Source organism: Rhinopithecus roxellana, chromosome 3 (assembly GCF_007565055.1).
Source record: "Rhinopithecus roxellana isolate Shanxi Qingling chromosome 3, ASM756505v1, whole genome shotgun sequence".
Taxonomy (NCBI): domain Eukaryota; kingdom Metazoa; phylum Chordata; class Mammalia; order Primates; family Cercopithecidae; genus Rhinopithecus; species Rhinopithecus roxellana.
The window spans coordinates 95,887,195-95,910,713 of record NC_044551.1 but is presented as its reverse complement, the minus strand read 5'-3'; the positions used below and the strand labels follow the sequence as shown (position 1 = coordinate 95,910,713).

Sequence of the window (23,519 nt, the reverse complement as noted above, 5' to 3'; positions counted from 1 at the left end):
AGTACATTTTCCTTTTTTATATTATTAATTCTGATTTAAGTGCAGTTTCTAATTTGGATTGAAAGTCATTATCTTGCCTTTTTCTTTTTCTCAGATTGAAAGAATTGATCAACTTTTTGCTGTTGGAGGTCTCCGACACCTCATGTTTTACTATCAAGATGTGGAGGAAGCAGAAACAGGTATCTGAATTTGGTGTGACATGACCCAGAAATGTGTCATTAGATTTATCTGAGAGTAGCTTGAAGAAGAAAGCTACTGTGAGAATGGACCTGTTTCACCTTGTGGGCATGAGGGAGGGGTGTGTGTGGGTCCATGTGGGAAACCATTAGTGTGTTGGGTGTGGCCCTGTGGAAGAAGTTCTGTTTCACCTCAAGGATGGAGGACAGATTACAGTTGGTATTTAGCCTGGTTGTTCTAACTTTATTGGAGATGTTTTGTTTTCCTTCTCAGGCTGTGCTTGCAATAAAGATAATAAGGTAGATTACGTTTGACTTCCTTTTCTTATATACGAGTTCATTCTGTGTTTTACGGTCTAGAAATTATAATGAGCACCTGTTTTGCAGGTATATGGGCATTATTTCTTTTTTTTTCTTTTTTTTAAGACGGAGTCTCGATCTGTTGCCTAGGCTGGAGTGCAGTGGCGTGATCTCAGCTCACTAAAAACTCCACCTATCAGGTTCACCCAATTCTCCTGCCTCAGCCTCCCAAGTAGCTGGGACTACAGGCTACTCGGGATGTTTTGTATTTTTTTGTATTTTTTAGTAGAGATGGAGTTTCACCGTGTTAGCCAGGATGGTCTCGATCTCATGACCTCATGATCCACCTGCCTTGGTCTCCCAAAGTGCTGGGATTATAGGCATTATTTCTTTTTAGCATAGGAATTGTTGCCAGTATGTGTAACACCCCTTTTTAGTTAGATATCACATTTTGTTTATTTTCTACTGACTACTTTAAATAAGTAATATTGGATGACAGGTTTTATTGTTCTCATTTATGAAAAATTTGCAAATCTTTTTTTCTTTGTTGTTGTTATTTTGTTGTTTGTTTGTTTTGAGACAGAGTCTCACTCTGTCACCAGGCTGGAGTGCAGTGGTGCGATCTTGGCTTTCTGCAACCTCCACCTCCCGGGGTTCAAGCAGTTCTCCTGCCTCAGCCTCCTAAAGTACAGTCCCAGCCTGCAGCTGGGACTACAGGTGTGCACCACCACGCCCACCTAAGTTTTGTATTTTCAGTAGAGATGGAGTTTCAGCATGTTGGCTAGGATGGTCTCAATCTCTTGACCTCGTGATCTGCCCTCTTCGGCCTCCCAAAGTGCTGGGATCATAGGTGCAAGCCACCGTGCCTGGCCCAGATTTGCAAATCTTTCTTTTTTTTTTTTTTCTCTGAGACGGAGTCTCGCTCTGTCGCCCAGGGGAGTGCAATGGCCGGATCTCAGCTCACTGCAAGCTCCGCCTCCCGGGTTCCCGCCATTCTCCTGCCTCAGCCTCCCAAGTAGCTGGGACTACAGGCGCCCGCCACCTCACCCGGCTAATTTTTTGTATTTTTAGTAGAGACGGGGTTTCACCGGGTTAGCCGGCATGGTCTCGATCTCCTGACCTCGTGATCCGCCCGTCTCGGCCTCCCAAAGTGCTGGGATTACAGGCTTGAGCCACCGCGCCCGGCCAGATTTGCAAATCTTTCTATGGATTCAATTGGCATAGTCTATTCTATTTTTAAGTGGATTAATGTAATTTTAAAGGCCTACCTAGGAACATAAGTCAATATCTGGTTAAATGTATTGTTTGATATATTAAACTATTATATACATACTTTTTATGACCCATTTGATAAAAGGGAAAATAGTTATTGCTCTTGGCATATAGTAAGACTATACTTCTTTGTTTAAAAAGTGAATAAATTATGCATGCAAATTCAAACTGGCATTTTCTCAAAGCTGTCAGTTTGATATTTTAGAAAGCTTAGAAAACTTGTTACATTTTGAATGAAAAATCAAGAGATAGAAGCTTTGGTTTCTACACCAGATTGCAAAACATAACCTCAAATGAAGGATCAAGTTTATCCATGAACGGAGCACTGGGTGAAACTGACCTTCTGTGTAAATTTTGCTTGGACCAAGAAGTGTTCATAGGATGTAAACATAAAAGCAAGTTTAACCTTTAAATCTTCTCACTGGTGATAGTTCTTCTTCTGAACTTGGATTAGAATGCAGGCAATCTCATGACTTTCCTGGACATTCTTAGATTACAAAAATGTCTATAGTCATTTCAAATTACAAACACAACCTCAACTCAAAAAGAAAAACTGTCCAGTTGATGGAAAGTGAAATATTCTTCCCTCATCACCCTTGAGTCCCCCATTTCTCTGAAGGTTGAAGTTCTCAGTAGGAGAAGAGGGAGGACCATGTGCTCTTCTCTATACCTTTGTCTTCCACCCCTTGTCCACATCAGTTTAACTAAAGGTCCTGACTGTGTGAGGCCAGAGGCAGGGCAGAGGTAAGAGGGAAGGGGGTCAGGAAAGTTTTTACTGGACTGGCGCTGTCGTGAGCTGCTGACCTTGCACTCTTACCTTGCTCTTGTGGGCACAGTGGTGGGTTCTCTTGAGGTGACAGGCTGTCCTGATGATGATAGCCTCTGAAATTTGGTAGCGTTAAGTCTCGCTCACTCTGTCCCATCCTCCCTCAGGTGCTCCTTTTGAGTAGGATTTAAGGTGGTTTCAGTCTGGATCTTTTCAGCAGGGCCCCCACCTGGGTTCCTAGGTCCCTGCCCTCCATAGTCATGCTGTTAGCTCCCAGTACAGTCCAGTTTCTCTCTATATGCCTTATTGAGCACTGTGCTTAGATTTCTTGGTCAGGTGTCATATCACAGTCACTTTGTTCCTTAACTCCAGGAGACATAAATCAAGCTCTTTAGGTGGTTGAGTTGAAGACCTTGTTTCTTGACTGGAGTGACTGACTGTCCTAATTGTAGCACGGAAAGTCCTGCATCCCAGGAAACCCCCCTGTCCTGGGCAAGCTGGGACAGTTACAGTCTCATTCTTGACCTGAGGTAAAAGTAGGAACACTTTATAACCTCACCCTTTGCATAGCATGATACGGTTTGGCTCTGTGTCCCCACCCAAATCTCATCTTGAATTGTAACTCCCACAATTCCCACGTGTCATGGTAGGAACCTGGTGGGAGGTGATTGAATTATGGGGGCAGGTCTTTCCTGTGCTGTTCTGGTGATAGTGAATATGTCTCACGAGATCTGATAGTTTGATAAGGGGAAACACATTTTGCTTGGGTCTTATCCTCTCTTTGCCTGCTGCCATTCATGTAAGATGTGACTTGCTCCTCCTTGCCTTCCACTATGATTGTGAGGCTTCCCCAGCCATGTGGAAGTGTAAGTCCAATTAAACCTCTTTCTTTTGTAAATTGTCCAGTCTCAGGTATGTCTCCATCAGCAGCATGAAAACGGACTAATACTTAGCACAACTGTCCTCACAAAATCCTTCCTTAGTCTACACGCTCTTGACCCTTTTGCATTCTGATGGGGGCCAGGGAGAAGATGTCTAATCAATTCTAGGACAACCACTTTGAAATTTCTGCAGAATTTTCTTTTTCCTTTGAAACTCTGTTTTCTGATGTCTATCATGCCTTGGTGCCTTGGTTGAAACTTGTTGCCTAACATCTTATTACTCATGAGACCCAGGTGGTATTAGCCAGGAGTGGGATGCAATTTTGAATGAGGGGGAGATTGATCTACTAGTTACCTTTAATGAGGGTTCACTGTCCAAGCCCTGTCAAGGTCTCTAGCCTAGCACCATGGGAGGATGATCCCTGAGGGAGGATTACTCCAAGAGGTTCCAATCCCAGGATTTTAGGATTCAACTTCTGGTCCACTTCCCATCCCAAAGTCCACCATTAGCACCATCCTCCCACCCCAGTGATCCTGATTGAGCTACCAGTCCATTTGGAGATCTAAACACTTCTTAGACATGTAAGAACACAAAGGAATAGCTCAGAGTATATTCTATGTACTTAAATTATCTACTCAATGAGCCAAATGCTTGGATAATCAAAGATGACTGTTCAAATACTGATAATAATAAGGCTTACAGAGGCTAATATTCTTACATGCTTTTCTAAGGGCTTTATACAGCATGTTGATTTTCACAATAATTTCAGATGCTAAGTTCTAGAAGTTCTAGTATCATTCTTTTTTTTTTTTTTTTTTTTGAGATGGAGTTTCACTCTTGTTGCTCAGGCTGGAGTGCAATGGCACGATCTTGGCTCACCATAACCTCTAGCTCCCGGGTTCAAGTGATTCTTCTGCCTTAGTCTCCTGAGTAGCTGGGATTACAGGCATGCACCACCACACTGGCTAATTTTGTATTTTTAGTAGAGACGGGTTTCTCCATGTTGATCAGGCTGGTCTCGAACTCTCGACCTTAGGTGATTTGCTCGCCTCAGCCTCCCAAAGTGCTGGGGTTACAAGCATGAGCCACTGCGCCTGGCCATATTGTTCTCATTTTTAAGATGAGAAGATGAGAAAACGGAGGCACAGAAAGATAAAGTAGCTTGCCAAGGTCGCATGGCTGGGAGCGCAGCCTGAGATTGAAGTTCTGAGAGTCTGACTCTAGAGCCCACACTGTTAATCCTACCTCTACAAGACCCTGACTCCAGCAGTATTTGAAAGATAACCAAGCATGCTGAGTATGACAGAGTAGGGACAGCATGGGGAAGTGGGGTCCCGAGTTTTGTAGTCAGAGCAGGTTTTTGACCTTGGCTCTGCCACCTATTGGCTGTTTGACTTGGAATGTGTCACAGCTGCCTCAGAGCTGTTTTTGTTTTTGAGACTGAGTTTCGCTCTGTTGCCCAGGCTGAAGTGCAGTGGTGTGATCTCTGCCCACGGCAACCTCCGCCTCCTGGGTTCAAGTGATTCTCTTGCCTCAGCCTCCCAAGAAGCTGGGATTACTGGTGCCCACAACCACACCCAGCTAATTTTTGCATTTTTAGTAGAGACAGGGTTTCATCACATTGGACAGGCTGGTCTTGAACTCCTGACCTCAGGCGATCCGCTTGCCTCAGCCTCCCAAAGTGCTGGGATTATAGGCGTGAGCCACTGCACCCAGCTGGGCTGTGAGTTTTAATAATATACACAGGGTACCTAGCAGAGGGTCTGGAACACAGTACATGCCAGTAGGTACTTTGTCCTCCTTCCCTCTTTTCACTGCCCCCGAAACAACAATTTTGAAGTGAACCTATGATCTGGAATCAAACAGACTTCTTTAGATCCCTATAGGGCTCATGCTAGAGATTGTTCAAGAGGTGGACCCACCTAAGGCACATGGACAAGTCAACAGTGGCAATATTTTAACAAGAAAGTTCATTCCAAAGGCAACCACATGGACTGTAAAAAGCATTTGTGAAACTAAAATTATTTTGCTTTTGTAGGACAACTTGGCTCTCTAGGAGGGGTAAATCTTGTTTCTGGAAAGATTAAAAAACCTAAGGTGTTCGTGACCGAGGGAAAAGATGTGGCTCTTACTGGGGTATGTGTGTTCTTCATCAGGACTGACCCTTCCAAAGCCATCACCCCTGACAACATCCACCGGGTAAGGGGCAAGAGCCATTGTTTACTCTGAATTACCAAAAAACACACAACTTGCACACAAATATTCCTCCGGTGGAGACAATCATAGTATACTCACTACAGTATCTAAAACTACCTTCAGAGAAGTATTTTTTAAAATTTTAAAGCAAGAAATTAAGAGGACATTCCCTTTAAATCTTTTGAGTAAGAGGACTTAATATTCAATTTATTAACACGAGTTGATATAACCTTCTGGGTGTGTGTATAACAGTGAGGGCTTTCTTTTTCTAAAGAATTCCCCATGTATAATTTACTTAATGGCAAATTTTATACATTTAAGTTAAGATTTCTGAAAGTGGATATATAACTTTATTTTTTTGTGCAAAGTAAAGTGCATCTGTACAAGTTTTCCCCTTCCCTCTGACGGGTGTACTATCTTCTTGGAGCAAATAAACTGATAAACATCTGGTATTCTATTTATTTCATGCTTTTATTTTGATGATTACAATTTAGAATAGTGTAAAGCTTATTTCTTAACAAGTTTGTCAAACTAATTTTTTTTTTTTTTTTTTTTTTCCTGAGACAGGGTCTTGCTCTGTCACCCGGGTTGGAGTGCAGTGGCACCATCTCGGCTCACTGCAGCCTCCGGCTCCTGGGTTCAAGCGATTCTCCTGCCTCAGCCTCCTGAGTAGCTGGGATTACAGGTGCACGCCACCAAGGCTGGCTAATTTTTGTATTTTTAATAGAGATGAGGTTTCACTATGTTGCCCAGGCTGGTCTCGAATGCCTGACCTCAAGTGATCCCCCCGTCTCAGCCTCCTAAAGTGCTGGGATTACAGGTGTGAGCCACCACACCTGGCACAAACTAATAATTTACTGGGTATTTGGTAAGGTGACAACATTTAAGAAATGATTTAGTAGCTGTGTTGCATTTGAGGATCGTTTTTACAATAGAAGATCTCCTGCTTGTTTTCCAGGAGGTGAGTTTTAACATGTTAGATGCGGCAGATGGAGGCCTGCTCAACAGCGTGAGACGTTTGCTGTCTGACATCTTCATTCCTGCTCTCAGAGCCACGAGCCATGGCTGGGGCGAGCTCGAGGGCCTTCAGGACGCAGCTAACATTCGGCAGGAGTTCTTGAGCTCCCTGGAAGGCTTTGTGAATGTCCTGTCGGGTGCACAGGAGAGTTTGAAGGAGAAGGTGAGGATGAATAAGCTGTTCCTTTAAAAATGATCAGGTGGTCAACAAGCACAGTACATAAGTGTGTAATGCTTCTCTTGGATGGTCTTAATTCCTCTATGTTGCAGTTCTTCAAAAATTTTGGTAGGCAATTTTATTGCTCCTTCAAGACGTGATGGTGATTAGATTTAAATTTCTACAGTTTGTAATGATCAACACGTTCAGGGGTTCCATAAAAACGTTGGCAGTGATGTAGGGCTTTACCCTGTCAGTCGGATGAGTGTCTCCAAAGGCAAGAGTCAGAAATGCTTGTGGCATTGCTGTGCATCCTAGAATGAATGGAATTTGGAACCGAAGTGTCTGTGTGTGTGGTGGGCAGCAGATGGAGGTGGGAAGAGATCCTGAAGAAGCAGAAGAAGGAAAGAGGAACTGATATGTTTGGAGAGAGCAAGTTGGATCCTGTGGTTCAGTCAATGATCAAAAGGGCCTTTAAGAATAATTTTGGCAAACGTGAGATTTAGCTTCTGTATGATTTGTACTGTTTATAATAAGTCTGTGTTTGTGATTACTTGGGGCAGAGGTTGATGGATGCATGCATGTGTGTGTGTGTGTGTGTGTGTGTGTGTGTGTGTGAGTGAGAGAGAGATAAAGATAAAGCAAGAGCGTGAGAGATTGAGAGAGAGAGAGAAAGAGAGAGAGAGAGAGAAGATAAGGGAATAAGAGAGACGACAGAGCCCAGATCAGGCATGTAGGCGCAGGTAGGGAAATGGATCCTATGGTCATGATGACATTGTGACACTCTGCCCTCCTTTCCCGGGAATGCTGATCCTGCTGGGATTGGTGAAGGGGTATTATGCTTTCCAAAGGATGTGGAATGGGGGAGTTAAGCAAATTTTATCCAGACAGACACAGGATGACTCCAGCTAACACCCGAATTATATTTGTGATTAACTGTGATGGAGGGCAAACCAAAATGCAGATTGGACCAAATAAAAATTGTTGACATTCTGTGGAAAAAAGCAGTGTTTTTTCTCATATGGGTCCACTTCATATTGCAATAAAAGTATTAACAAAATAGGATGGATCCCCAGGTGGGAGGAGGCATTCTTTCTGAGTGGGAGAGGGCAGCGGGCTTTGGGTTGAATTGTGAGGGTGTGTAGGATCACAGGGAAGTGTTCGAAGGTTCCGTCAGTCTCGCGGCAGCGTGGACAAAGGCACGTGGGAGTGGAGAGGAGGTATGTGCTACCCGATGGGCTTTCCAGAGCACTGTCAAGAGTGCAGCAAAATGGAAAACACAGGGCCCATGGTCTGTGTGTTTTACAAAAGCATCATCTTATTATTTAATTTTCATTCTAATTAGGTGAATCTTCAAAAGTGTGACATACTTGAACTGAAAAATCTAAAGGAACCTACGGACTGCTTGACTCTAGCAAATAACCCTGAGACCTTGGCAAACATAGAGGATTGTATGAAAGTATGGATCAAACAGACAGAACAGGTAATTTTGAGAAACCAAACATCAATTTCAGGTGCCACGTTACTTCACTAGACAATGGAAGAAGGTGTATTCACATATGACATTCCATTTGTTAAGAGTTTTACTGTAAATCCTTGAGGAGGTGAGAGGTCCAATGTGGTTTTCATTTACTGTCATGAATTAAGAAGAGGTAGTAAGACTTCTAAGAAATGAAAGAAAATGGCTGTACGTACTTACACCACTCAAAGGCTGCACTTTGCCAGTTTCTTTTCTCAAGGTCTAATTTACTTTGGAGAGAACCCCTGTAGAAGGACGAGGAGTTTTCTAATTTAGTATGTCCTCCAAAAGGGAGCTTGAGACTTAACGATAAAAAAAAAATTCAAAAAAGTTCTCAATGAAGGAATGAAGGTGGACATTACATTGAAAAGTAAGCACAATTAAAATCCACTAGCCTGAACCATGCAGTTTAACAAGGCCATGTTCCTCCAAGGTTATAGAGTAAATGAATAGCCAAGAAAAATTCCGGAGGTCAAGGCCTTCAGAAGCTCAGTACAGCTCATTAAATAGATAGTTTTCCATTGCAGATTGGGTGACCGTAGTTAGCAACAGTATACTGTGTATTTCAAAGTGTTAGGTTGGTGCAAAAGTAACTGTGGTTTTTTCCACTACTTTCAATGGCTAATTACTTTTGTACCAATCTAATACCTAGAATAGAGGACTTGAAATGTTACCCACACATAGAAATGTTAAGTATGCAAGGTGATGATATCCCAAATACTCTGACCTGATCATGACACATTCTACACATATAACAAATACTCACATGTACCCCATAAATATGTAAAATAAGCATTAATAAAAGAAAAAAGTACGAATCAAAAATCTTAAAAAACCCCCCAAAATATAAGCTATTTTCATATGAGGAACGCATAAGTGGTTTTCAGTTGAAACAGGTCAAAGAAATTTTTGCTGAAGTTTTAAAAATGGATACATGCTAAGTTAGTGCAAGATTGTTATTGGAAGCATGGAATACACATACATCATGATCCAGATAGGATAATTGATTTCCTTATTTTTTTTGCTTGCGTATAAGTTTAGTATCTCCCGCCCCATGCAATGGCCCATGTTTTCCCTGCGCATTTGCAGGTTCTTGCTGAAAACAATCAGCTGCGGAAGGAAGCGGATGACGTTGGGCCACGAGCGGAGCTGGAGCACTGGAAAAAAAGACTCTCCAAGTTTAACTACCTTTTGGAACAACTGAAAAGCCCAGATGTGAAGGCTGTGCTGGCAGTGCTTGCGGCGGCCAGGTCAAAACTGCTGAAGGTCGTCAGCCATTTCATTTTGCCTTGTGAAAAGGGAATACGAGTTCTCTATGCATATTTTAAAGTTATAGAGTGATTAGGAGCAAAGAATGTTGTTATACCTTGAGGAAAAACATTTAAAATTACATAATATTTCCCTCCTATCATTTTGGAGGCTGTGGCAATAGTCTTTGAATTAAAGACATTTGTTAGCTGGTGTACACGTATGTATATGTGTTATTAGAGGGCATTGCATGTAATTAAGACAGGACATGATAGCATGTTTATATACATATATCTATATATTATGATTTCAGACAAGCTAGAAATAAAAATAATGAAAACTCACCCAATCCATATTTATTTTTTAGTCCTTTTATATTAGTTTTATATTGCAAAACAAACAACCCCCAAACTTAGCAGCTTAAAGCAGCCAATAGTCCAGGGACGGTGCCTCACACCTGTAATCCCAGCACTTTGGGAGGCTGAGGCAGGCAGTTCACAAGGTCAGGAGTTTGAGACCAGCCTGGGCAATATGGTGAAACCCCATCTCTACTAAAAGTACAAAAATTAGCTGGGCATGGTGGCGCGTGCCTGTAGTCCCAGCTACTTGGGAGGCTGAGGCAGAAGAATCGCTTGAATCCGGGAGGTAGAAGTTTGCGGTGAGCCGAGGTCGCGCCACTGCACTCCAGCCTGGGTGACAGAGCGAGACTCTGTCTCAAAAGAACAAACGACAACAACAAAAAACCCAGCCAATATTTTAATCTCAGAGTCTACGGGCCAGGAATCTGGGTGCAGCTTAGCTGGGTGCCTCTGACTCTGGGTATCTCATGAGGCTGCAGCTGTGATGTGGGTTCATCTTAGGGCTCAACTCGGGGAAGATCTGCTTCTGGGTTCACTCATCTGGTTGTTGCTGCATTCAGTGTCTTGCTAGCTGTTGGCTAGAGGCTTCCTTCAGTTCCTTCCCACATGGGCCTCTCTGTAGAACAGCTTAGAACAAAGCAGCTGGCTTCCCTTAAAGGGAGTAAGTGAGGGAGGGCAAGAGAGCACCCATCCTAGAAGCCACAGTCTTTATGTGAATTAATTCTAGAAGTGACATCCCATCACTTTAGCCATATTCTCCTTATTAGAAGCAAGTCACTAGATTCAGTCCATGATCAAGGAGAAGGGACGAATACAAGAGCTTGAATACAGCGAGTTTGTGGTCACTGGGGACCATCATAGAGGCTGCCTAACTCACCTGGCATTGGTGCTGGAAAGACTATTTGTTAACTATTTGCATGGGTGTTATTAGCTATTTGCATGTTTTGATACATGCAAATAATCTAAATAATCAATAATTATTTGTTACAATAAATATGCTATAGATTTACTTTATCTTATTCCTCAATGAAATAGCAGAGGTGAGCCTTGCAATACAGTTCAGAAATACCATCAGTCGGACTTCTGTGAAGTCAATGGAATGTATTGACGTGCTAAATAATTTCCTTTTACTTCTCTCACTTTTAGATTATCTTTCCATTTCTCAGTTCCTAGCTCATAGCACAGTACTGGCATATGGTTGGCAGATAATAAACAATCACTACATTAATGGATAAATGTATAGGGATATAGGAAGGGAGTTCAGGTTAGAATAGAGGAAAGATAGAAAATATGGTTGCGAGGTATCAAATGGGTCTGGTGCAGGGGAAAAGGTGTGAGTTTAAAGGGAGGTGCTGTCCTCTGGGTGCTCTGGGATAGTCATGGCACAGATTTTATATGAGAAGCCCTGGAAGATATGCTTTAAAAAATTTAGTCAAAAATTTAAAATTGCTTTCCAGCATAGCAATATCTCTCGCCTCTCTGGAGTCAGTTTTATGTGAGATGCACAGAAAGTCTGGCTTAATGGACTTGTGGTGACTGTTAGCAGCGGTTATGTTGGAAGTTCCTCTGTGAATAATTGCATTAAAATTGGTTTTTCGTATTGTGCTTAGACTTGGCGGGAGATGGATATTCGAATCACTGATGCAACTAATGAAGCGAAGGACAATGTGAAATACTTGTATACACTTGAAAAATGTTGTGACCCTTTGTACAGCAGTGATCCGGTGAGTTAAGGATTTCTACTCTTTCAGTCTATAGATAACTCTTTTTGCACTAGCTGAACTGAATATTGAATTTTGGTTCATCGATATTACAGTTCATTGGAAAGGTCTTAGAAACTTTATTTTCAATAAAATTATATATATATATATATGTATATACACATACACACAGATACCTATATTTCTGTATCTATTTCCCTAAACAGTCTATCTCCTATCTATTGAAGATGTATATGAGATGTTATATTTTAAAACATTTATTGCATGTTACATTTTCCATTAAATATTGCAAAGGGCGTTCTGAACTATATATCTCAAAGAACTCAAAAATCTCAGGAAAAGTCATTAGCTGGTGATTTTACTTTTAATCTTTTAGCTTTAGGAAGTGCCTGCTTTTACTTATTACAACATTAACTGTTATTAACAGTTCATCCTTAATAATAGTTAACAGGTAACTTGCTGTTGCTTGTCATTAACAGCAGGTCAATGTTTCTTCCATTGAAATAAAATTTGATTAACCATATATGACTAATATAATAAAATTCATATTAAATATATTATTTTCATGTAAAGCATTAGATAGTATTTTAAAATCTTTAATAGAAATCTCTTAAACTTTATTTTAATGCAGATGAAATGGTTTATTAGAATTTTGCTGAATTTGATGATTTTTTTCTGAAAACTTTGATGGTATCTTTCAGCTATCCATGATGGATGCTATTCCTACACTTATAAATGCGATTAAAATGATCTATAATATCTCTCATTACTATAACACCTCTGAGAAGATCACATCTCTGTTTGTAAAGGTAAGTGTATGATGTAGAGTTCATGTTCATTTATATTTCTTTGCCAATGATCAATTTTTTGATAATTAAAAATTACCATATTGGCTCAGTTCAATATGTATGTATCTTAAAATTTTAAAAAGGCTTAGGCTATCAATAGAGATAGAATTAAATTTATGTCAGAGGTTGATCCTAGGAAATCGTGAAGCATTATTTCCCAAAGTAATCATTATGTTAAATATTTTATTATTTATATAATACAAATGAAAAAAGATTACTCTTAGAATTTCTTTCCCTATGTGGTTTAGCACATCATGTATTCCTACTGGGTAAATTTTAATTAAGAAAAGCTGTATTTAACTGACTATCTCCTGTTTCATATTTCATATGCCACTGTTCCAAATTTATTTGATGCCACAGTTGTTGACTTGGTGTTATTAGAACAGTAATCATGGTAATAAAAGCCACTTGCAATGTTCTAGGAATCTATAAAGCAATTATAATGATTCTGCCAAAAAACATAACGATGCTTAAACCTTATGTCCTAACTCGTAAGTGTTTATGGTAAGCACTGTTGCTATTCTCATTTTGAATAGTCTCTAAGAAGTAAATGACTTTTTCATTATCAAAGCAAAAATCTTTTTTTTTTTTTTTTTTTTTTTTTTTTGAGACGGAGTCTTGCTCTGTCGCCCAGGCTGGAGTGCAGTGGCCGGATCTCAGCTCACTGCAAGCTCCGCCTCCCGGGTTTACGCCATTCTCCTGCCTCAGCCTCCCGAGTAGCTGGGACTACAGGCGCCCGCCACCTCGCCCGGCTAGTTTTTGTATTTTTTAGTAGAGACGGCGTTTCACCGTGTTAGCCAGGATGGTCTCGATCTCCTGACCTCGTGATCCGCCCGTCTCGGCCTCCCAAAGTGCTGGGATTACAGGCTTGAGCCACCGCGCCCGGCCCTCAAAGCAAAAATCTTAAATGGTGTATTAAAATAGAAGAGTTTTTGACTCATCAAGATTTGTGTTCTGAATACTAACGCAGTAGGAAGCACAGTTCTTCCTGGGAGTGAAGACATCCAGCCTTAAGAGCTCAATGGGAAACTTTTTCCTTCTCTCATATAGGTAGTTCAGGTAGACAGGAGGAATGACTGCAAGATTCCCTCCCAACTTCCTTATACTTTAAAATTATATGTTAGGGCTGTGGGAGTATTCCCTGGGTAAATGACACCCAAAAGTAAATTTGTGTTATTAATTTAGATTTTATGCATATTATTTGCAAAACATGATTTAGCATAAAATAATGAAACCACCATTTATCTAATTATAGAAAACCTTTCATTATGGAAATGTTGAATTAGGTACAAAAGGAGAGAGAATTGTATACTATAATGCCATGTATATATCACCTAGATTCAGCAGATATCCACGCATGGCTGATCTTGTTTCACCTATACCCCCACCCCTTGCACTGTAAATCCTGGGCATCATATCATTCCATGGATACAGCATAGTCATTTAAATTTTCCTTGTGCTTTATGCAAAAAATTAATATATTTCTGAGGATTTTTGTAAAGTTTGGAGAGATGAATAAAATGTTAGTAGTTTTGTACATTAGCTTTCCTCCTCTCTGTGGTCTTCTCCTTTTGACATTTCCATTGCTGATCTTGGTCACATGAAAAGATCAGGATTGGCAGTACTTTACATGGTGCTAGTAAACTGTGAGTTAGATATTAGAGCAGGCTACCTAAGGAGATTTGTGGAAACTCATCAGTTTTAAGGGAAGGAAATGAATCATTCCATGGTTGGTTAAGACATTCATCCTGCATAAACAAGGTGGCCCAAATTGTTGATTTTCCATAGTGCTTCCAACTCTGTGATTTCACAAATGATTTTGACAATATCAAAGGGTTATTGGTTGATTACATCTGTGATGGAAAAAGAAATAAACCCAAGCTCAAGTTAGAAGATTGTGAACTCTGAGAAGCAGAAGAGTTAAGGACCTTCTAGTTCAATTTACAAGCCATGGCTGTTTTATGTGCTTAACATCATTTTATTGGAAAATCCCAGGTGACAAATCAGATTATATCTGCATGTAAAGCCTATATTACCAATAATGGAACCGCTTCCATCTGGAACCAGCCACAGGATGTTGTTGTAGAAAAAATACTATCTGCGATTAAACTGAAACAGGTAATGGTTAGTTTAGTATTTAGATGTTCTATTATTTTTGTCTTATTTTTGCTGAGACCATCTTAAATCATTTTGTAATTATTATATCATTGGTTGCTAAAAAGAACAGTGATTCTTAACTATTAAGAAAATGGAATGTTAATATACCTTCCTAGGAAATTTATTCACTTTTTTTTTACCCTTCTTGGGAGCCTACTGTGTCCTGATACCACAGTAAATACTAGAGATACAAAGACAACTAATATGAGGTAGTTTTCCTTAAGCATCTTAAAGATGAATGGAGAGAGAGTCATAGAAGGATGCTATTGCCAAAACCGTGGGACCAAGATGGGAAGGCCACATCTTTGAGTTGCATCATGAGTAACCCAATTCGAATCTGGAATTGCTAGATGAGAGGAGGTGAAAAGATGATTTTTCAGGCCGATGAGTGAGTACATGCAAAGGCATGAAACTATGAAAAGGCTTACAATTCCATCCTAATTCTGCTGTCACCTTCACTTAAGAAAATAAAATTTCTTGTTCCCTTTGTTGTAATTTTTTGTATGTTTTTCTTCTGATTTTAAGGAATACCAGCACTGCTTTCACAAGACAAAACAAAAGCTTAAACAAAATCCAAATGCAAAACAATTTGATTTTAGTGAGATGTATATTTTTGGAAAATTTGAAACTTTTCACCGACGCCTTGGCAAGATAATAGACATCTTTACAACCTTCAAGACGTATTCAGTCCTGCAAGATTCCACAATCGAAGGGCTGGAAGACATGGTCACTAAATACCAGGTATTGTACTTTCAAGCTATATTTTCTACCATAATCCACAACTAAACTTCAATATTTTATGCAAATAACAGTGTTTAGAATGATTCAAATCATCCATCTGTAATGTAAAATATAAATAAGCTCATGGCCTTTTAACCATAAAGAAATTAGATTTATTTGAGAATTGTGTAATGGTGCTAATATGTTCTTTTCAGGTGTGTGGTTATAAGAATGACTTTCCAATAGTCTAAAATTAATCACCATTAAAAAAGCATTTTCATTAGTAGCACAAGAAAAATGTTTAAATGTAACTTATTATTTTATTTATTCATGCAAGAAATATTTAATGAAGACTATACTGTGTCAGGCACTAGTTGACACCAGGTACTGTGTGGCACTCAGTTATCTCTGCATGTAAGCATTTTATTTGGACCCATATTAAAAAATATAAAGGACCTGATTTTATTCTAGATCTGACTTCCCTAATTATTTTGATTTTTAACTGCTTTATCATGTCATGACATCTGTGTGACTAATTTTAGTTTTGAAAGTGGGCATAGTGACCTAATAACATTTTGAAGATGTTAGAAAAGCAATTTACAGACAATTTGCTTTAAATTCTTAATATGGACATAGTCAATTTTTTTCTTTTTTTAGGGACACTGACACTAAATCTTAAATTTTTTTGGTACTTGAATTTGAAAAGGATCATATAATTAACCACTACACACTAATTTTTGTACTCTAACAGTTTAGACCAATATAAGGAATCTTTTTCGTTTCCTGAGTATACCAAGTTTTGGGAGAGAAAGAGAAAAGATTTTTATATAGCAGGAAACATTTTAAGTTTTACTGACACATAGTAGATGTGCAATAAATATCTGTCAAGACAATAATTAAGTAGATAGAGTTTGAATAATTGGTGTAAAGGTCACGATTAATCATTTCCTTTATTTAACTTAATAATCTTAAGTGACCATTAAATCCCATCGGAGAGCAGGATTTTCTCAAGTCCCCAAATCTTTAAAATTACTACATCAAAATGTAGTAGCTTTTCCATACTTCTTTTAGAAAGCTACATGTGTATGTATATATGAGTATATATGCATACACACACAGATACTTTTGATTTGTTTGATATTAAGGAATATCAACACTATAAATCCTAGACATTGTATCATTCCATGCATATATATATATTGTGTGTATGTATATTTTATATAACATTCCATGCATATACATGTTATATAAAAAAGTATATGTATACATACACACACACACAATTTCTAAATAGAACTAATTTTGTAGTTATGCAGCATGAAAGAGTAGGTTGTTTTATCCAGTAAACTTGATTCAAGAAGTTATGCTGTTTATACACTTTTGTCTATTGAGAGATTTGATGTTTAAATGGAAGTGACTTTGAAGAGGAGATTGTAGAAGAAGGAGGCCCAATATTCTTCATAAAAATTATATGCTTCTGTCAACAATGTGGGCACCTGAGTTTGAGAATGGCTTAGTACCTGGTTAAGAAGAATCACAGAGCATTATAGTTCATTATTCAAAGCAAACAAAGCTTCTGATAATAGTATTTTCAAGGAGATGAACTTCCTAGTTTGTACTTTCCTAGTCACAGGCTGCAGCTTTGCAGGGCAGTAGGCAGCAATTAATTTTAGAGAGGTTTTAAGTGGTGGATTCCGGTTTGACATTTTTAAGACGTTTGGGGCTTGGAAGATAGTAACTCATCTGTAGATATAACATAATTTATTTTCTTCCTATATTGTTTGTGTTCTGTGAAAGCCTTATTTATTTTCTGAGAAGATTTAAACTATTCAACACAAAATATTTTGGTAAATTCTACTCTGGGCTTTAAACATTTATTTCAGGTATGATTAACAATAAAATTTTAGTGAAAAAAACCTTTCCCAATTTTCAGATGTGACTTTTATTTTATTTTATATTTTCAAAAATACATAAAACTTCATGAAAATACTGTCCAAGTGATTTCTTTGAATGCAGCATGGCAACCTTATACTGCCTGTAAAATAATAAGCATGAAACAATGTGAGTAAGAAAATGAGGCTTCCTTTAAACTTATTTTTTTTTGGCAATTATTGTATAGGCTCTACATTTAAGGGTCATATTTAGTTAGGTAATTTAAGAGTATTGAAATACTATCTAATTTATCTCATAATATTTCAGGGCATTGTGGCAACCATAAAGAAAAAGGAATACAATTTCTTAGACCAACGGAAAATGGATTTTGACCAAGATTATGAAGAGTTTTGCAAGCAGACTAATGACCTTCATGTAAGTTGTGTAATAAAATTCCTGTTGACAGTCGTGTGTTTATTTTTTCCTTTCTGTATAATGCTGTTAATCATTACCCATTCAGAAGGCAGAGGTGTCTTCATCATGGAGGTGACCGATAGCAACCTCAGCCTGTGTTTCATGATTTCAGATTAATAATTGAAGGCTATTTTTCATGGATTAAAGGGTCATAAATATAGCTTTGGCTAATGATGTGTATGAGACTTCTACATGTCTGCCATTGAAGTTCTTAGAAAGTTAACTTTCATCTTCTGTTGAACATTGCGGCATGATTAGAATATAGATGCTTCTTTCCATTTGTCACTGTGTAGCAACGATTATGACCAGAGGTAGCTCAGGCAAATGGTCAGCGATGTCTGGCAGATTCCAAGGCCTGGTTGCCACTGGCCTTAGAAACGGTGGCGCCAGGACCAACTCAGCATCTGGACCCTGCTTGATCTTGCAACCCCTTTCTCTCTTCCTTCTTTCACTGCTCACTGCAGACCAGCCATCTTGCCTTGCAGCTCACATGAGCAGTTTATGGCATCAACAGCTTCTGAGGCTGTTTCACAGGACCAGGCCAGCTCCAGATTCCCGAGGAAGGGGTTGGGCTAGCCAGTTCTGGTGAGGTGCCTAGTACTGGGCCTCTCAATTGTGAGATCCTGTGGTGGACACAGGCAGGATGGGATCCACTGGGTCATTGGGAATGTTTATTGTCAGGAAAGGGGAGTCAGGGAGGGTAAGATGGGAAGACACACAACAGGTATCTACCATAATGAATATGCGGACATTTTCTCATTCCAGTGAGGTGCAAATGTCTATCTTTCTGACTATAAGAGGAAAATAGCCACTCTATTTCTTCTTTCCCAGGGTTTCTGATTTGCATTAAATGTGTGCACTTCAAAGTAAAAGGAGACACCTTGGGAGGAGTGAGTTCAGTGTTAGAATGAGTCGTAACAAAGCTAGCTGATTCTATGTGCCAGGTACTGTTCTAAGCACTTTGTATGTGCTAATTCATTTAATAATCATAACAATGCTGTCAAGTGGGTGCTCTTGTTACTCTCATTTTGCAGAGGGGGAAACTGGGAAACTTCCCTGTGAGGTGAAGTGGTTTGCCTAACACAGGCATAACAAGGGGTGGAGTTGGGGTGAAACCCAGGCAATCTTGCTTTAGAATTCAACTTTTTTAACCATTGTGGCATGCAGCAGTCTTCATTTGATGGGAAGGAAGAGTACCTATAATAATTTAAGCAATGAATTCTTTTGGGGGCAGATTCAGACATAAGGATAGTGGATCTTGGTCTCTTTTTGATGGAAATTGATGAATAATGGCAGATTCTGATGTTCGCCTGTGTTTCCCCAGCAGTGTCTGACTACATTGTACTTCTGTAGCTTATACGTGAACATAGATGGTGAGCACCTCAAATGCAGGGATCATGTTTTATTCCCATATGTAAATAAGAAGATGTAGATTTATTGCAATGAAACAAGCATTTGCTATACAGCAATTATGTATTACACTTCTATGCTGTAGGTTATGAATATAGAAATAAATCAAGTAGATATTCCTTCGCAGCTCATAGTCAGAAAGGAGGCAGATGGTGAAATGATTAAAATATAAGCACATACATAAGAACAGAGTAATGAATTTAGCATTTAAAAAAGGGCAAATGGGGCTAAAGTGGCTGGTTACGAAAGAATACTACTCTGATACTATGTGAAAAAGTGAGGATTCAAAAATAAAGAGACATAACTCAAGGCCTACAAAAATGTGTTGGGAGATCAGGCCTGCAAAACGTTATATAGGATTTGATAATGTGAAACTAGGAAAAGGTAATCTGATACTTCTGCTTGGCTGGGGTTAGGAAAGCCTTCAGAGAGGAGGAGGCTGTGGTTGATGCTAGAAATATGTTTTTGTGGTTATATTTTCCATGGTTTCAACTACCCAGGGTCGACTGTGGTCTGAAAATAGGTGAGTATAGCACAATAAGATATTTTGAGAGAGAGAGAGAGGCCACATTCACATAACTTTTATTACAGTATATTGTTAAAAATTGTGCTATTTTATTATTAGTTATTGTTGCTCATCTCTTACTCTGCCTATTTTGTAAATTAAACATTATTATGTTTGTATGTATGTACAGGCAAAAACATAGTATATATAGGGTTTGGTTTCAGTCACCCACTGGGGGTTTTGGAACATATTCCTGAAGATAAGAGGGGACTACTCTATTAGTTCCCATTCTACTCAGCCTTCTTAAAAGAAATTCAACACTATTATCCGTCGTGTCTTCCACCTCAGAAATTGTTCACTTCTGTCTTTGGTTTGCCAATGAGTTTTTTTGACTTATGCTTCTTTATTCCTTTGTTCTCTTTCTTTTAACTAATTGTTCTGCAATCTCTCCTTTAAATACTCACCCATTCATGAATTCAGCCCTCATCTTTATAAAACTGGGGCAAAAATACCTTCCCACGACTCTGGATGGAGTAAAGGCGGTGGTGCATCCTGGAGTCTTGGAGAGACTCAGCAACAGTGGCATCTCAAGTGTAAGACTTCATGAGTGATTTGGATCAGGGTGGTGTCCAGGGCTCCCCTGTCAAAGGGATCACAGCCTGGAATCCTCTCCAGATTTAGGGTTCATGCTGGTACTAACAGGTCAAAGAGGGCAGCGTGTCGGAACCAAGTGGGCTATTGGAAGTCTAGAAGCATGCTGATCCCAGCAGATGGAGAAGGCACTACTCAGTAAAGGATGGGTGTTGAGGTGGCAAGCTGAGTTGAAAGAAAACTGAGTAGGAGCTGAGACCCCAAAACTAATGGGAAGACGAATATGAAGATTCCACAACCCAGATCCCACAAGCTGTAAGGAGGGACCAAGGCTCAGAACAAGAAAATTAAGTCTAGGTCTTCCATGTTGACAGAGAGTTCAGCCCAGGCCTTTGCGAAGCCATAGGGTAGAAAGGCAAGGAAAACCAGGAAAACCTGTTAGGGCTGAGTAGAGATTTGCTGTTTTCTGAAGGAGAGGGAGGCAGTGGAAGGGTTATAAATGCTCTAGTTTTCATAATTTATAAATAGAGATTTTTTTTAATGTAGTGAAAAAATGTAGATGTTTATTTAGGTAGGCAAACTGTGCTGTTTTTTAATGCAAGAACATTTTTTCATCCTAGGATGTGGACTTAGCAGAAGAAATAATGTCACTTAAAAAATACGTATACTTCCAGTAGAAGTAGCTGAAACTGTTGAGGGCAAGGAAGTATTGTAATAGGCTTCCAGATCTTTCTGTTTTGGAGCTTTGCTGTATCAGGCAGGTTTGCAGCTTACCCATTCCCCACCCCGCCAATAGCTCCATCTCCTCCACAGGTAGTGTCTCCTGCGGTGGTCTGGATACTGCCAACTGGTTGTCTTACTGTATTACTTCTGACCTAACATTACTGAAATCAAACCCCTTTCGGTACTAATTCTTATTGCATATCAAACTAGTCTCCTCATTTTAATACTACATCAATTAATGTCTCTTCAAGTTTGCAAGGACTTAATTAAAACTTCTGACTGGTAAGTTGAAAAAAAGTTGTTCACTTTGTCTTGAAGCATGAAATATAAAATAAGGAAATAATTTTTCTATGTTTTATTTAACTAAATTTAGATTTTAATTATAGCTCTGCACTAAAGCTTAGGATACACGAAGAATAAATTGTGCTTAGTTTTTTGGTGCAATTTTTTTTTGGGGGAGGGTCACAGTAACATAATAGTGTAAGATGTGTGACGTTCTCAGAAGAATCCCTAAATACCACCCATACAGGCATGCTCCACCACACCCGGCTAATTTTTGTATTTTTGGTAGAGATGGGGTCTCACCATGTTGGCCAGACAGGTCTCAAACTCCTGACCTCAAGTGGTCCACCTGCCTTGGCCTCCCAAAGTGCTGGGATTACTGTCATGAGCCACCATGCCTGGCCTCGTTCTGCTAGATTCTGATTTGACAGATGCTTTCGGTGTGAAATTGCATTCACCCCACTGCTCTTGCTTAATTTTGCCAAAGGTTAGTCTGTATTATTATTTTTCCCAAAGAGCAGCTTTGGAGATGTTAATCTTGTCTCTTGTTTCTTTGTTTTTAATTTTGTTACATTTTGCTTTAAAACATTTTTTCTTTCTTTGGATTTATTATTTTTACCTTTCTTCAACTGACAGCGTAGCTCATTAATTTCAATGTCTTTTCTTTTTCTTTTTAAAATAGGTGCATGAAAGTCTATATCTTTTCCACAAAGTGTCACTATTGCTGTGTCTTACAAATTTTAATATGTAGTACATATGTTGTTGTTGAGTTTAAAGTATCACATCATTTTCATTATGATTTGTTATTTTGCTCATGGATTATTTAAAAACATTTTTAGCTTTTTATTATATTCTATTGGCTCTTATTTTATTTTGACTTAGATTATTATATTTTGATGGGAGAACATGGAATACTTTATGTCAGTATTTTGGTATTTACTGAGATGTCCTCCGTGGCCTAGTTTGTAGTTAAGATTTGCAGATGTTCCATGTGTACTTGAAAAGAGTAGTGTTTTCTGTCAGGATTTGGGGTCTTCTGATGTCACTATATCACACTTTTAATTGGGTTATTCAAATATTTTAGGTCCTCATTAAATATTTTTAAAAAATGACTTTTTAAAGAGAAGTTTTAGATTCACAGCAAAATTGAGAGGAAGTACAGAGATTTCCTATATTCCCCCTACACTCCCCCAGAATGCATAGTCTCCCCCATTATGAACATCCCCCAATAGGGTGGTTCATTTGTTACAACTGATGAACCTAAATTGACACATCATTATCATCTAAAGTCCACAGTTTACATTAGGGCTCACTCTTGGTGTTATACATTCTATGGGTCTGGACAAATATATAAGGATGTGCATCCACCGTGATAATATCATGCAAAATGTTTTCCTACCGGAAAAGTCCCCTGTGCTCCACCTATTCATCCTTCCCTCTCCCAGCAACCACTATCTTTTTACTGTCTGTGTAGTTTTGCCTTTTCCATCTAGTCAGAAGCATACAGAATATGCCCTTTTAGATTGGCTTCTTTAAGTTAGTAATATGTGTTTGTATTTTCTTCATGCCTTTTCATGGCTGGATAGCTCATTTCTTTTTAGCATGGAATAATATTCCATTATTCAGTTGTGATGTACCACAGTTTATCCAGTCACACACTGAAAGACATCTTGGTTGCTTCCAAGGTTTGACAACTATGAATAAAGCTGCTATAAACATTGGTGTGTAGATTTTTGTGTGGATATAAGTTTTTAACTTCTTTGGGTGAGTACCAAGAAGTATGATTGCGGGATCATGTAGTATGAGCTTTTTTAGTTTTGTGAGAAACCACCAAACTGTCTTCCAACATGGCCATACCATTGTGCATTCCCACTGGCAATGAGTTAGAGTAGAGTTCTTGTTGCTCCACATCCTCACCAGCATTTGGTGTTTTCAGTGTACTGGATTTTGGCTATTCTAATATTTGTAGTGGTATACTGAATATCTTTTGATCTTCTTTGTCTGAGTTCTTTTTGTGTTGCTATAACAGAACTGCAGACTGGGTGATTTATAAAGAAAAGAAATTTTCTTTATAAACGAGGGTTGAGCTCGTTTTTATAACAACCCACTCCTGTGATAACATTAATCCACCAATGGGAGCAGAGACCTCAGGGCCTAATAACCTCTTAGCAGTGCCGCCTCTTAATATCATCATGATGGCAATTAAATTTCAGCAGGAGTTTTGGAGAGGACATTCAAACCATAGCGTGCTTGATCCATGGGTTTCTAAGAATCTGTGCATATATTTTGATTCAATTGGTTAAACACTGACTCGAAATTGACAT

At 39.0% G+C, this 23,519-nt stretch overlaps 1 protein-coding gene across 1 annotated transcript in view; it reads left to right on the top strand.

The window, feature by feature from the left end:
• The window catches only part of DNAH5 (dynein axonemal heavy chain 5), a 253,279-nt gene that overhangs the window by 16,460 nt on the left and 213,300 nt on the right, over positions 1-23,519 (top strand). The window contains exons 3-12 of the mRNA XM_030927396.1: positions 95-179; positions 5,435-5,595; positions 6,551-6,772; positions 8,112-8,249; positions 9,375-9,551; positions 11,503-11,616; positions 12,315-12,422; positions 14,457-14,579; positions 15,144-15,359; positions 17,538-17,645. Coding sequence (XP_030783256.1) covers positions 95-179; positions 5,435-5,595; positions 6,551-6,772; positions 8,112-8,249; positions 9,375-9,551; positions 11,503-11,616; positions 12,315-12,422; positions 14,457-14,579; positions 15,144-15,359; positions 17,538-17,645 — 1,452 coding nt within the window. The remainder of the gene's footprint in view (positions 1-94; positions 180-5,434; positions 5,596-6,550; positions 6,773-8,111; positions 8,250-9,374; positions 9,552-11,502; positions 11,617-12,314; positions 12,423-14,456; positions 14,580-15,143; positions 15,360-17,537; positions 17,646-23,519) is intronic.